The following is a 15,226-nucleotide window of genomic DNA, read 5'->3' as shown; positions in this document are numbered from 1 at the left end:
ATCTTGAGATAGGATGCAGCTTCAGATCATTGGTCTTTACGTTTCGGATGGGATCCTCAACAGTTGGAAACATTATTAAGGAAGTATGCGCAGCTCTATGGGAAGTGTTCCAGCCACTTCACATGAAACAACCCATAACGGCTGACTTTTTACGAATATCTGGAGAATATAAACGACTTTGGGACTTTCCAAACTGCATTGGATCATTAGATAGCAAACACGTTCGAATAAAGTGTCCTTCTCACTCAGGTTCCATGTTTTTTAACTACAAACATTACTTCTCTATAGTTTTGCAAGGGCTAGTTGATGAACACTATAAATTTATTTCTATTGACGTTGGTGGCTACGGAAAGCAGAGTGACGGAGGAATATTCCAGGTTTCAAAACTTTCCCAGTTGTTAGAAAAAAATAAATTAGGAAGTTCAGAGGAAAAAAAATTACCTCATTCTAACCATAAACTACCTCATGTTTTTATTGCCGATGAAGCTTATCGCCTAAAAGAAAACTTGATGAAACCCTATTCCGGACAAATGTTAAACCACTCACAAGAAAATTTTGATAAGCGACTATCTCGCGCTCGAAAATGTGTAGAGTGTGCATTTGGAATATTATTTGCGAAATGGAGAATTTTGAGTTGTGTAATTGAAACACACGAAGATACTGCAGATAGTATTATTAAAGCAATCTGTATACTATATAACATCATCATTGATAAAGAATCATATCTTGTCAATATTTTAGACCTTCCTTTAATTCCAAAAAAATGTAATTTACAACGGTCTAGATCTCATAATGCTTCAACTACCAGAGCAAAACTAATTCGGCAAAAATTTACAGAATATTTTGCCGTCAATCCTTTAAATTTACAATAATAATTTGTTAGCATGCTAATAATACACAACACTGTACAGGGTTGAAAAATAATTTTAATAGTATAAAAAATGTTATACCCAAATGGAATACTCTGTATGTTATTTAATATACCCACATACCTGTCACTTTCATTTTTGCTGCTATCTTCTTCCACTCCGTTGCCAAAACATGCCTGTTGTGATGCTGTTTATGGCGCTTATCCCATAGAGCTTAAATACCAAAGACCAAATCTATTAATTCATCCTTATTCATTGTTTTTAACGTAATTGAAGTGAAATAACCGGAACGTCTCACAACCTGACAACGTACAATAAACATAAAAAACTAAAAAATAAATACGTTCCGCATTTCCTACTCACTGGAGAATGTCAGGTGATTTGAAGAGCACCAATAAACGTGCAAGTTTACTTCACGGCAACAGCTCGATCGCCATATAAAATCAAACTATTTTGTTCTGCCCTCGACATCGCTGTAAACCGCGATGATAGGCGGCGAGGGTGAAACATCATCACAGAACACAAAGAGGAAAATTCCTTGGTCTGTTTTCTGTGAACATCATTGATATGTGCGCTCTCATTAGAAACTAAAGGTTTGTTTTGAGATCGATGTAACGATCGCGACCTCCACCGCACTCATCCATGCATCTTCGGTATGTCCGTACCCTTAGTCAACGCTAAAATGCTTAATGGATCTGACAATAAATCCCATTTTTTTATATGCCTTATTAACCAATTCAATAATGTTATCTGTAAATGCTAGTTTACAGTCTACTATAACACCCAAGTCTTTCTCATGCTTACGGTCCTGTAATTATGCACCATTAATACTGTAAGTTATATTTGATTACATTTTTGTTAGTTAGAGTTAAAGACACAGAGCTTCACTTTGTTTCATTAAAAATAAAATTATTCAAATTACAGCAGCTTACAACTCGTTAAATTTCTTTGTAGACTATGACAGTCCTCCATTGAACTTATTTCCATGTACATTTTAAAGTGATGAGCAAAACTTAATCCAATGCAAGTGTAAGAGCGAGAAGATATAAAATAATTAGTCCAAGAGCCTTATATATGAAACTGTTTGGACACTTCGGAGACACTTAACATTGAAAACTTCACTTGCCAATAATTTATACAAAATTTGTTCGTAGCTCCTGGACTAAAGCAAAAACAAGACCCACGCCCAAGATTTTTATTTTTTAATATTACCAATGGTAAATCTTCTTCAATAGTCCAAGCCCTTTTTTGATTCAGATAATTTTAAATAGATTTTTTTTCATGAGATATCAGAGTAAAGAAAAATTTTAATTTTAGTTCGACTGTTATATAGTTTAAGAGCATTGCGTTTATTTTCTGTTTTTTAAACAGTTAAGAGATAATGCCTGCTCTAAATTTTACTTTATTCCAATGTAAGTATAGGAGTGAGAAGGTGTGAAATTATTAGTCCAAGAGCCTGATATATGAAACCGTTTTGACACTAAACGTGAAAAACATCTTCACTTGCCATAACTTATACAAAATTTGTTCGTAGCTTCTGGACTAAAAGAAAAACAAGAGCCACGCCCAAGAGTTTATTTTCTAATAAAGGTCTTTAAATTACCTACAGAACTTAACATGGTATTTGTAGCAATTAAATGCCATGTTAAATAAAAAAGGTTAGAAATAAATAGTATTGAAGAACAAAATATTAAAAATAGACAGAGTTGTGCAGATAAAAACTAGTTTAATTTAAGCACTTGGTAATTCATAAATACGAAAATTACATGTTAAAAAAAAAAACGAAAAATTCTACATAACTGAAGAAGACACCACACAATGATCAAAAAACGTATAAGAGCCTGTTCAACCAAATAGAGTGCAAACCAAACTTTCTTTATTTAAGAATTGGAAGAGAAATATTGGCGACTGGAAGCAAGTTTCTTTAGGTCAAAGGACACATAACAGTATGGTATGTATGGTACAAGTTATAATTATCACTTTACAAAAATCTCAAAGGTAATACATGCAAAAGCAAAATTCAAATTAGCATAAAAAATATCAATAAACAATAAGAGGCTTAACAAATATTAAATTAAATAAGATTATGCAGAGCAGATTTTGTTTTACCACCTTAAAAAAGGGTAGCGAAGAAATATGAGAAAGAGATGAGGGACTGGTGCCATACACAAACAATAAATTCTATAATAAGACCCTAAAGTTGATTCATATTATTTAATATGTTATATATACAGTACGTCCCAAAAGTTATGTCTAAATTCATTTTAAATTAAGCGATGGATTTCTTGCAAAAACGCTCGGACCCGTCAATTTTTTTTTCAAATTGCGCTTTTTATATACAGGATTGCTCAAAAATAAATTTCGACCAAGAACTTTATTTTTTCAAATGAAATCACATGTTTCCTATTTAATTTTTGAATTTTCCGTGGTATTCTAGGTAGGATGTTTCATGCATCATGTCCTATACCTAAAGTTAACAGTTATCGAAAAAAACATGCTTCATGTAACAAATAAAAAAAATTATATTAAATATTGAAAATAGCGGCAATGACATTTACGGCTTAATAACATCCAAGAAAATCTCTCGTTACACATTTTCAATCATTTCCCAAGTTACGGCGTGGACTTTTCTCGTGCGAATCCTCTCTTTCAAGTCGTATAGTCTATATTCTGGCCTATTAACAAATAGCTTCGACTTAAGGTATCTCCACAAAAAAATGGGTCCTTTCCTTCATATCCACCGATTGGGAAAGGTTTCACCCAAAAATGTACACATAGTGTTAGCATAGTGCGGAGGAGCACCATCTTGCTGGGAAATTAGTTTTTCGTCAGGATTGTCTGGGTTCAATGGATTTGGAAATAAAATTAGTAATGCTGGAACTAATTCAAATTGGAGAAACTCGAGATACACTGGTCCTGCTAAAGCATGTTCCAAGAAAAATGGATCTATTACTCTTTCGTCTACTAGTTCACACCTCACATTTAGTTTTTAGGGTACTGGGTGTTCACCCCCATCATCCAATGCCGATTTTCCGTTGCCCAATATCGACAATTTGGTCTGTTCACACAAACATTCAAACAGAACGTGGCTTCATCGGAAAAAAGAATATTTGTTACAAAATTATTTTTTGCAAGCGCTTACAAAACTCATTTCGCCCATTAAAATCGTCTTCAAATAACTCTTCCACTGGATTAACTTTATAAGGGTGATATTTGTGCTTTTTAACTATTCGGAACTCGAACTTATTATACCAGGTGTAAATATTAGTCCCAATCTGCGACAGAGGAGTCCATGAATTTTCTTTCAAAGAAAGTAAAACGTCAAATTGTTCCTTTTCATCTCGAGCAGGACGACCAGATTTCGACAGACAAATTCTCTAAATTTAGCTTCTATTGTACTCACTACCTTTTGACATATCGGAGGACGATCAGGATGGATTTCATTGAATAATTGAGCAGCTTGTCTTTGAGTACATATTCATCAACTTTTGCTTGCTGCAACTTTGCTCGTACACTTGATAATATCTATTTGGCGTACAGCTGTAGAATTCCACGCTTTACGTACAAAAAAGCTCTACTTGAAATAAAAATCGACGAAGTCGAGCGTTTTTGCAAAAAAACCATCGTTTAATTTAGACATAACTTTTGGGATGCACTGTATATACCACACCTTGCGTTTTCTCCTGCTATTAAGAGAAGAAAAATGGAATGTCTCTAAAATAGACCTATAAGATACCATGAATGTCTATATGCTATTTGCCTTCACATACATATACCGCATAAAACGCTTATCCACCCTTTCAATTTCATTGCTGTGACTGTAGCATGTTCGTAACCAGATACAAAAATGGCCTAAATCGTAGTTGTTTCTATACTAAAGTCTTGGCCACTTGGCTTAAACTTATTACTAAATAGAATAAACACTGGATCGACAAAATAAAAATAATGCTACTTATGAAAATGCACTTTACTTTTCTATTTTCCCCTTAAGTTACATATGAATAAATTCTGATTGGTTTTTGCTTTAACATCCCTTGGCTCGTTCCACGCATGGCATATCGTCCTCGGCGGTCACATAAGGATCGGTATCCGTTCTGAGCCCGAACGAATATCCCGGTTTCTGAGGCAACTTCGGCAAATAAATCGGTCCCGGGGTCTGGGATTTATTACCGGGCGGATAAACCCTCGGAGAGATGCTGTAATCGGGCGCTTTGTTTTTGTATAAGTTCGTTTTTGCACTGTTGTATTTTGCCGGACCGGGAGATCGGTCTGTATCGAGAATCTTTTGGCGGAAAGACCTGGAAGAGGAGAGATAATTCAAAATTGTATATATATTTATGACTTAAAGTAAATAGCGAAGTAAAATTAGTAATAACTGTTCAATTTTTCTATATCCAGTACAAATCAATGTTTACTATTAAACTAATTTACTTTCAAACTAATAAAAAATATTCATGTTTATAAAATGTATATTAAAACCACTTATACATATTATAAATTTAATTTTTAAGACCAGTATTATTCCACTATTGTTACACCAATTTATCAATCAGGAAATAAACATGACATTAACAATTTTAGACCTATAAGTGTTGAATGAATAACTTTGGTAAGATATTTGAAAAATGTCTTAAAGATAGACTTCTTGCTGTCTTTGGGGAAAGCCGCATTATTTCCGAAAATCAGTTTGGATTTGTTAAAAAACGCAATATACAGGGCAATCTCTGAACTGGAGATACAACACACCAAAACATGGCGATTGAGCTTAACACGTTAACTGCCACAATACAATTTTTTTTTACTCTACGACGCAAAAGCTATTTTTTATTTGTTTCACTTCCAAAATAATAAAAATGATGACCCACAATTAATTACTTGTCAATACCTGTCAAAATTTGTGTTTTGTGAACATGAATCAAGTGTCTCATAAGGCCTGGCTGACGAAAATTGCACAGTAGGCCACGTGAATCATACTTGATCATACTTGATTCAAAACAAAACTAGCCTATTCTTGTTGTTTATCGTCATTTATGTGTGATCAGTCGAACAGTATAGAACTAAACTTGTGTTTTGAAAAGGTGTGTGTTTTGATATTTGTTTATTAGCGGTCTTTATTATTGACTAAGGTAAGATTTTATCGCAAATCTTATTTTCCGAGCTAATTTTAGATTTTTTTTTGAAAAGATGGATAGCTATAATAAAGAACAGCAGCGTCTTGAGAATGAGCGAAGAGATTCACAAATAAACGCAAATCGAGTGAAACATATTTTGGAAGACGTCGGTACTGCTAACCGGCGATGCTGCTTTTGTTATTCCAAAATATCCCAAGAAAAGGGCAGGTCTGTGGCAGCTAAAAATTCTGCACAAACTAGATGGTAGTGCATTCAGTGCGATAAGTACTACTGCGTGTCTTGTTTCACCGAGTGTCATGTCTGCTTAAAAGAATAATTATTTTTATGCTTTTAAAAACTGTGTACCTTATATACTTAATCTGAGCTTCTAAAATGTCTTTAATTTTTCCTAATAAAAATATCTTCAAAAATAAATATTGTTTTTGTTCGACAAAAATTAAAAAACCTTGCATTTAACGCCATTTATACAAAAATTTCGTGTGCTAATCACTACATTTTATACGCCAGGCCACGCTTTTTAAATTACCATTGATTTATATGGCTACTGAGAATCACGGTTTTCCTGTGAATCACGGCTGATTCACGTGGCATAAACTAATATACTACCTGTGAGACACACTTGATTCACGTGGCAGTTCACGTGTTAACATGTCTTATACAAATGTTGCAGGTTTACGAGATACGGGGTATTAAAAGTTTAGTTTGAATTTCTTCATAATTTGGTGATTTTAAGCAGTATCGTCTTGAAAATTGGCGACCTTGTGTTTTGACGACTAGAAAATATAAAAGGCAGTTCAATTTTTAATAAACAAGGTACTCTTGTTTATTTCATGTATCTCTATCAGTTTTTAGGTTATTCGCATGTTAAACATTCAGCGTAAAGAATCCTAAGCCACCGTTATTACATTGACTTTTTTTTAAGTAGGCAGTAGGCTTGTGTTAGCACTCATCAGTTTTTCGTGTAAAGAAATTATATGACAATTTTACTGTCACTAAGTAAAAGTGTATTATTTGTAGTAAAAATTCTAAAGAAGTAATAAAATGCCTGGTCATCATGAGTATTCCAACAGTGAAATGCGTGATATGATTTGCGTTTTTGCTCAGATTTTGATCAAAGTTTGTGACTTCAAGGTACACTGAAAAAAATAGGGAGAAATATACCAAATAAATTTATTATTAATCACCAATTGTATTCTGTAGAAGCCCAAGCTTTAGTAATTTTTTAAAGAATATTGAACTTTACTTTGTAAAACATACAAAATATCATTTGTAAAATTTATTTTGCATGTAATTTTTACAATATACAAAGTAATATTTTAGTTTACACGGTAAAAATACGTAAACAAAACGGGAAAATACATATATTTTGTAAAATTACATAATTCGCTACGTAAATTAACAGACGCCACCAAATACGCCATACCTATACTCAGCTAATTTAGGCTAATTCAGCGTTTGCCCTTTGTTTAGTCACACCTCGCACCAAAATAATTAAGAGAGCGTGAGCTCAGGCTCCTATGGGATAAAGTATTGCGTATTAGTGCATTGGTTAAGTGAATTTTGTCCATCTTGTTTGAGTTTTTGTGATAATACAGGTAAGTAAATATTATAATCATGTTTTTATGTAGTATTTGCTCGATTAAATTCATTAATATTCAAAAGTATAATTAACATTTGTATATACACCGAAATCTTAATGGATTATTCCGAGATAAGGAAATTTCCTAATAATATTCCTATAATCAGGAAAACTAAAGAAGAATGGCCATTACTATTTTCATCACCATCTCTCTTTTGGCATTTTCAAGAATTAACAGGTGCTGATATTCACCTACTCAATGGAATAAATGAGAAAGCTGATAAAATCACAAAGTGCCTTAAACTCCCCAAAGATGCTGATTTAGAAGAAAATGTATCAATAGAACAGCAACTAATTAAAAATTTAATACAGCACTTTAAGGAAGATATTGAATTTTTGATATCTCAAACGGAGGCAAGTGACATTTTTATAAATAAAAGAAAACTAAAAACTACATGACTCCAACCTTAATTACAACTGTAATATTATTTTTTATTTTAAATATATTTTTTTTATTCCAGATCCAAATAAATTTAAACGACAACGATGTTTATCCCGACAGTTTGCCACTAACGCCTATAATTCTAAAACAAGGTAAATAATTTATGCCTTAGAAGTATCAATCAATAACATATTATACTTATCTTATTATTTTAGAAAACAAAAATTGCTTTTATGTTTTGGTTGAACGTCAAATAATACAGGCAGATGGCTACACCACTTTTCTGGAGGCCCTAAAAGTTCTTCTTGCGTTGTACTTTGTACTAATCTTGGTTTACCCGAAAAAACTAGAAACTACCCTCCAAATTGGAATTTCTTCAAAGATATTTTCTAAAACTTCACCCCGATCAGGGAAGTAAAGCCAGGCAGGTATCCAATAGCCTAAAGAAGGTTTTTTTGTCTAATGAATTCAATAAAAAATAAAAAAACATAATAAGTACCTATAATATATATTTGTTATATTATTATACATAATATGTATATTTTTTATGTAGAAAAACATTTTTTTTGTTAACATGTTACATGCCATGTAATGTTATTTATTTTGTTTACGTATAAGTACCTACGACAATAATTTGATGGAAGAAGAAGGTACATATTTCCTATATTTTGTTTTATTATTATTAGAATAATAGGTTTTTGTTAGACAGTGTGATTTTAAAGTCGATTTTTTGTTCTTTTAACAAAAGATTAAGATCAAAAAAAGTTTATTCCATTTACCGCATTTTTCAAATATTTAACTTAATGGTGCTGGGTATTAAAATGTACAATTAAAAAGTAATCATTTTGTAAAATTAAAATTATTACTCGCAATGGAAAATCACCTTACTCGCCTGTTAAAAGGAAAAAATCAACTAAATGGCTAAACGATTGCCTTTTTGTTAGTTGTTTATACCATTTCAAATTATATATATATTTTTATACTCTTATTTAACTATATAGGGCCCATATATAGTTAAATAAAAGAAGTAAAGCGCGCGTTTTCTATTCGTACCCTTAGAAGTTTTAGCTGATGTCTTAAAATCTCAACACTCTACATTTAAAATTAAATCTATAGTTAGAACGCTATTCTGGTTAAGTGTTAATGTACTTCTTTAAGTGTTAATGTACCTTATATGTACCAGAATGTTAAATTATTATTTTTTTAATATATACTTACACATATATATATATATATATATACTAATTATATAAAATTTAAAGATTTTGTTGTTTAATTTCATACGTACATATATGAAATTTATCCATTTTATTTTATTATATTTTTTAAGTAATATTGAATTACCAAATTTAACAATCATATCCTGTTTGAGTTATATAACATAAGCAGGATCTGATTGGTAAATTATGTAACTCTATATTACTTAAAAGTATAATAATTTAAATTCAGTATAAATCATTTAATTATAGATTTTAAAATTTTATTAATTGTATTAATAAATAGTACAATATATATTTTGTAATTCTTACTAATAAAATTGGTAACATCGTTTTTTTCTTTAAATTATTATTGATTTTTGTATTTGAACGGAAAATTTACAAATTTTAATTGGTAAATTTACATTACATATTACTAATGATTATTACTTAAAATATTCTGTATTTTCATATTCACAATTGTTTTGTAATTATATGGATTGGTCACAAAATTACCTAAACTAAATACTGAATTTTACGAATCTTTTTTATCAGTGTATAGTGCTATAATCATCAGCAAAAGTTGTAAATTCACCATTAACATTTAATCTTAGCAAGTCTTCAAGATATATTAAAAACAATATTGGACTCAGAAAAAAACCCTGTGACACTCCTATGTTTACCAGCCTTGTTAAGAACACTAAATCACCAATCTTAACAACCTGATGTCTTGAAAACATGTATAATTAAAAGAATAAATTTGAATTTTCCCTAAAACCGTGGAGGTCAAGTTTTTGTCAAGTTCAAAGATTCTCCAGAAAAGCAAATGGTGGCATCAGTGGTGCTTTTTGATTTTTGAACCCCATTTTAGCAAGTACTTAAAATTCTATTTCTTTCCAAAACTAGATCCATCTTTTTTTGTTACTACATTTTCTATTATTTTTGATAGAGTAGGTAGCAAAGATATAAGTCTAAAGTTTGATAGTTTTATATACGATTCCTTTTTGTGCAATGGAATCAGCACTGCAAAATATTGGAAAACATGATGGAAATACTCCCAATTTAAAATGTCTTCATTTAAATTTATACACATTATTTAAAGATATTTACATTTCTTGTAAACAAAGGAATAAATACAAAAAAACATATAGAAACGTGTACCTTACATGTCACAGATCAAAGAATTTTCAATTTGGTTTTTACATTCTGTCAGATTCTTTCAAAACGTAGCAACGTAATACAAGATTAATCCTGAAGTATTTAATTAAAAAGGGAAATATTCATCCATTTCTACATAAATGACATGCCATATAAATTGTATAAGTGAACCGAGACTTTTTGTTTAAAAAGGGATTTTTTGAAAATGTGATACAAAACGTAGACTTACATGCTATACGCTGCATTGGCATGTTTGTCAGGCACCTTAGGACCTAAGGTGGAAGGCACTTCATATTTATCTGGACCGGGTGTTACATAGGGTTTATATCCCGGGTATCTGGCGGACATAGAATAGGCCGGGGGTCGTGGTTCCTTCATTCTGGGTGCCTTTTCTGGTGCATAAGTGCCCGGTCCAGGTGCCTGAAAGGCAGCTAAAAAAACATAAAGCGTTCTATAAATAATAGAGGGCGATTGAAATCTAAAAAAAAAATCCATGCAGCATTTGTAAGTCGTTATAGTGGTCAACAGAAATGTGCGCCTCCTTGCGGTTTTTTTGGAAATTTCAATTGCTGAAGGGTGAAACATTTATCGGATTAAAATGAAGATAAATAAATTTTTTACAATTTACCTTTTGTACAACCATTGAGTACAAAGTTAGAGAGCATTAAAATAACTTTCTGTTTTGCATTTTTTGTAATAAAATTATCTTATAAGTCTGTTGAAGTAAAGAGCATTAAAAACGATACGAATACACGTATAATTTTTTTCTACGATTCGATACGATGAAATTTAGGTGAAAAAGGAACATTTTCAGATTTCCTCATCCTGATGCGGCATTTTCAAGTTTTAACTAATTTTTTTTTTAAATTTAGTTTTCTAGTTTCTAGGAACGTTTGAATGAAATGTCTTTTACATTAGATTAGAAAAACAAAATAATAATAAAAAACGTCGATCTTTTATTTATATACATGATTTAGCATTGCTTCTACTCTTACATCTAACCTAAAAGGCAGCCAGTGTAAAAAGAATTAAATAAGATGTAACTTTATAAAATGTATCATCGCCAGAAATATATGAATATAGAAAGTAAAAACGAAGTTATCAATTATAAAACAATGAAATCAAGCTAGAAACTAATCATTGTAATAAATTGTTCAACAATCATATTTACAAAAGATATATGGGGCTGTATAATAAATTCTGTTGGGAATAATAAATAATAATAATATTTATTTGTATTGGTACAAATTATGGAATATACAGTTTTTCTGTGGATATGTGGGTTTACAAAAAAAAGAACTTATGTAATAAATATCTAGTACATATAAGACTAGATGATAATATTATTTATATAGTCCCACACAAAAAGATTATAAAAGCTGATATGATTATTATGATCCCCGGATTTAAGAAGTCGCACAGAACATTGTCCATTGCTTGGAACCCGTTAAACTAACTATTGAAGGTATATGCCGACGGAATGCTAATCTTACTACTGCAGATGCTAGTTTAAAATTTTTGTTTCAGGAGTTAGGTAATCTAAAAACAAAATTTAGCATTGACCTGGAAGAGTCATTAAGAAAGCGAAATCAGAACGAAGAACTGGTATCACGAACTATCTTCAAAATCCCAACAAGCAAGACAGTTCGAATACTTTTGTCAATTTGCCCCCGACCAACAAAAGTGCGACTTTTTTTAAAAATATCTTGAAAACCTTATCAAGAACCGGCCTCAGCAGCCAAGATGAACCATATACAATAAATCTTAACGAGGACCCTGACTATGCAACTCAGCCGACTGAAACCAGCTGAAAATGTGAGTCTTAAAACCAAACTCGATAACGCCATAACAAATGTGATGAAACCGGTACAATTGAAGGGAAAATCTGATGATGTTTTAAAGGTGGTGAAAATGGAAATGGTCCTATTTGAAAATGGTGGATTGCGTGGTTTACATTTGTAGCGCTACTATGAACTCTTGCTTACAGTTCAACCCACGAGCGAAGAATCAGAACGAGTTTTTTCTTCTGCGTCATCACTTGCTACAAGAATAAGATCTCGGTTAGCGGATTCTACATTAGATTCACTGTTGATGCTCAGAAGCCCTTTCCTTTCTAATTAATCTAAGTTCTAATTTTAATTTGTTCATTCTCTTTGTTTAAATTTGTGTTAATATCAATATTGAATAATACTTACGATAAACACATAAATACGATGAACACATTATATTTTAGTAAGTATAAATTCTTTTATTAAAATAGTTAAAAAATGTCAATTATTATAATCCTACAAAATACTTTTCAAATTTGTCGGGATCTCGAGATTAATCCCGGGATTAAAATAAGAAATCCCGAAATTTAGAAACCCTAGTCTGTAGGAACTTCGGAAAACGGAAAGCTTTAATTTTTTTAGGGTAAACAGGGTAATTCATTGTATAAGTTAAACACATTGTACGTAATAAATGATCTCTTAAAAATTGAAGTTGAATTCTTTTTCGAAAAATGACATTGAGCGGTGACTTCACCAGTTAATTATTGTGGTGACTTTGGCCCCCTCTAATTGTAACCCCGTTGGCTGTAGAGCTTCGCTTTCAGAAGGTAAAGTGTAGAGAATTTAATTATCTTAATTTTTCTGCCCTCTAAACAAGGGACGATATATACACATTTTCCTTTTAACGCGTAAAGACTGATAAAGAAACATCGATTGTACTAAAATTAAATTTAAAAAATATTTGTACTATACCGAGCGGTTTGGCTCTGGATTTAATCGAATAAGCTGGAGGACTGGCTTTTCCATAACGAGTCATCTTTTCAACGGGATATTTCGGTCCGGGTCCAAAGTCCTTCTTGCTGCTACCCAGTTTAAGACCCATGGAAAACTGAGGGTTCCGGTACTTGGTGAAGTCATGATGGTCGTACCCCACCACGGGTGGCAAAAGGTACTTTCCCGGCCCGGGTCCTTAATATTTCACACGGTAATTTATTTGTCTTATAGATTTTTAGGTTGTTTTGTACACTTACCTATGTTTCTTCGAACCATAATGGAGACGCTTGAATAGAATGCGGCGTATAAAGAATAACAAAAATGTTAATGTTGATCGAATGTAGGCCTAGGCCTTTTTTTTCTGTAAACTCTTAGGGCATTTGATGACACATGACAATTTTATTTTGTTGATAATGACTGATGACAGGAAGGTTAATCAGCTTAGTTATTGTTTACCTGGTGCTAATATAAATGGTTTAATTAAAAGTGTTTTAGTCGCTATCCGGCAAGGTGTTCTAATAATATTTGGCCAATAGTTAAAAATATCAAAGAAGTTATTATGTATAACATGAATGCTCTATTAACAAATTTAATATACTGAATAAATGTTTATTAGTAATTCCGTTAATACAAAAAAAATGCAGAATAATATTTACTAATTTGTACAGAAAGATAACATCTTTTATTAAATTCATTCAATGAATTGTTTTACTTTTCCAAATATAATACCAATATAGATCACATATTGTTAAAATGTAGAAATAATCGTAACTTGGAACTAAAACTATTTGTTTTGGGCAGCTGTGTCACAGATCATTTTCCGGTACTGTTAAATATTAGCTTAAAATTCAGCCACGGAAATACAACGTAATACTGGAGAAAATATTATAAGTAAAATATCAATTAATTATCAAAAACTAAAAACACTATAACCCTGAAACAGCAATGAAAACTTTCTCGGAAGTTTTCACAAAACATGCAAATTGTTCAGAAAATAATAATGTGTTCAAGAAGCAAAAAAAAATTAAAAAATGAATAACAAGTGGTATTATCTCTTCAATTAGACATAGGGACAAACTTAAAAGAAAACTGATCGATAACTACAATATAGAACTTGAAAATGGGTTTAAAAGATACAACTTAAATAATAGAAAAACAAAGAAGAAACTTTTATAAAATCGAAATTAACAAAGCAAAAAATGATATAAAATTATAAAAGACGCTACTAATGAAAAAACTTTGGATAAGTGTCATATTAAAGTCGATGATAACTTCGGGAAAGCTTTTGAAAACGACATATAAAAATGTTATAAGCAGCAATTATGGTCCAATTAGCTAAAGCTATACACTCAATAAAAACAAATGCGCAAGGTACGGATAATATACCTGTTTCCATGTTAAAGTTATGTAGCCCCTTCTTAGATGCATATATTCTACATATAGTCAATTGCTGTATTGAACCACAATATTTTCCCAATTCTGGGAAAACAGCAATATATTGGCAAACCATTAGCGAAAATTAGGAATCCTGCATCTTTATCAGGTCTTCGAATTGTGCGTAATTAAGCATTTTGCCAGCACTTTCAAAGGTATTTGAAAAAATCTTATACGATCATTATTCAGACCGATCATCATATTATTCCGGATAACCAATGTGGCTTCCTCAAAAACTCTGATACATCTACTGCCCTAGCATCGGTTACAAATAGCATTATCGAGTCAAACGATAAGGGACTGGCCAGCCTTTTGGTCTTATTAGACTATTCAAAGGCTTTCGACACTTTGGACCATTCACTTCTTTGCGCCAAACTTCACTATTACGGGTTTAGGGATGAGTCTGTAAACATTATTTCTTCTTTTCTGAGTGATCGATCCCAAAAAGTTTCGTACAATACACGTTGCTCTGAAACTATAAAAATTCGATCTGGTGTGCCCCAAGGATCAATTCTATCTCCGCTACTTTTTATATTATATACTGCTGATATTCTTCAATCTACTAGTTACTGCACAGTCATTGCTTTCGCTGACGACACACAGTTTGTATACAATTTTGACACTATCTAACTATGTCGATGCGGCGCAGAATGT

General features: G+C 31.7%; 1 protein-coding gene across 2 annotated transcripts; it reads right to left on the bottom strand.

The window, feature by feature from the left end:
- Positions 1 to 4,827: 4,827 nt before the first annotated feature.
- On the bottom strand, positions 4,828 to 14,983 carry LOC126743067 (outer dense fiber protein 3-like). Of its 2 annotated transcripts, XM_050450003.1 has the most exons (5): positions 14,974 to 14,983; positions 13,396 to 13,499; positions 13,118 to 13,333; positions 10,606 to 10,807; positions 4,828 to 5,167 (listed from the first exon to the last, which is right to left on the bottom strand). In XM_050450003.1, the coding sequence occupies exons 2-5, from the start codon at positions 13,412 to 13,414 to the stop codon at positions 4,894 to 4,896; spliced, it is 711 nt and encodes a 236-aa protein (XP_050305960.1). In that variant the 5' UTR covers positions 13,415 to 13,499; positions 14,974 to 14,983; the 3' UTR covers positions 4,828 to 4,893. The 2 variants fall into 2 exon arrangements, with proteins under 2 accessions (XP_050305960.1, XP_050305959.1); XM_050450002.1 differs by lacking the exon at positions 14,974 to 14,983 and having other exon boundaries at positions 13,396 to 13,560.
- Positions 14,984 to 15,226: the final 243 nt, after the last annotated feature.

The sequence above is a fragment of the Anthonomus grandis genome, chromosome 12 (genome assembly GCF_022605725.1).
Source record: "Anthonomus grandis grandis chromosome 12, icAntGran1.3, whole genome shotgun sequence".
Lineage (NCBI taxonomy): Eukaryota > Metazoa > Arthropoda > Insecta > Coleoptera > Curculionidae > Anthonomus > Anthonomus grandis.
This window is presented reverse-complemented; position numbering and strand designations above follow the sequence as displayed.

Coding starts and splice junctions, on each gene's coding strand:
- LOC126743067 (XM_050450003.1), bottom strand. Junction 10,808..13,117: donor ATCCAGAGCCAAACCGCTCG/GTATAGTACAAA, acceptor ATGTTTTTTTAG/CTGCCTTTCAGGCACCTGGA. Junction 5,168..10,605: donor GCCAATGCAGCGTATAGCAT/GTAAGTCTACGT, acceptor CTCCTCTTCCAG/GTCTTTCCGCCAAAAGATTC.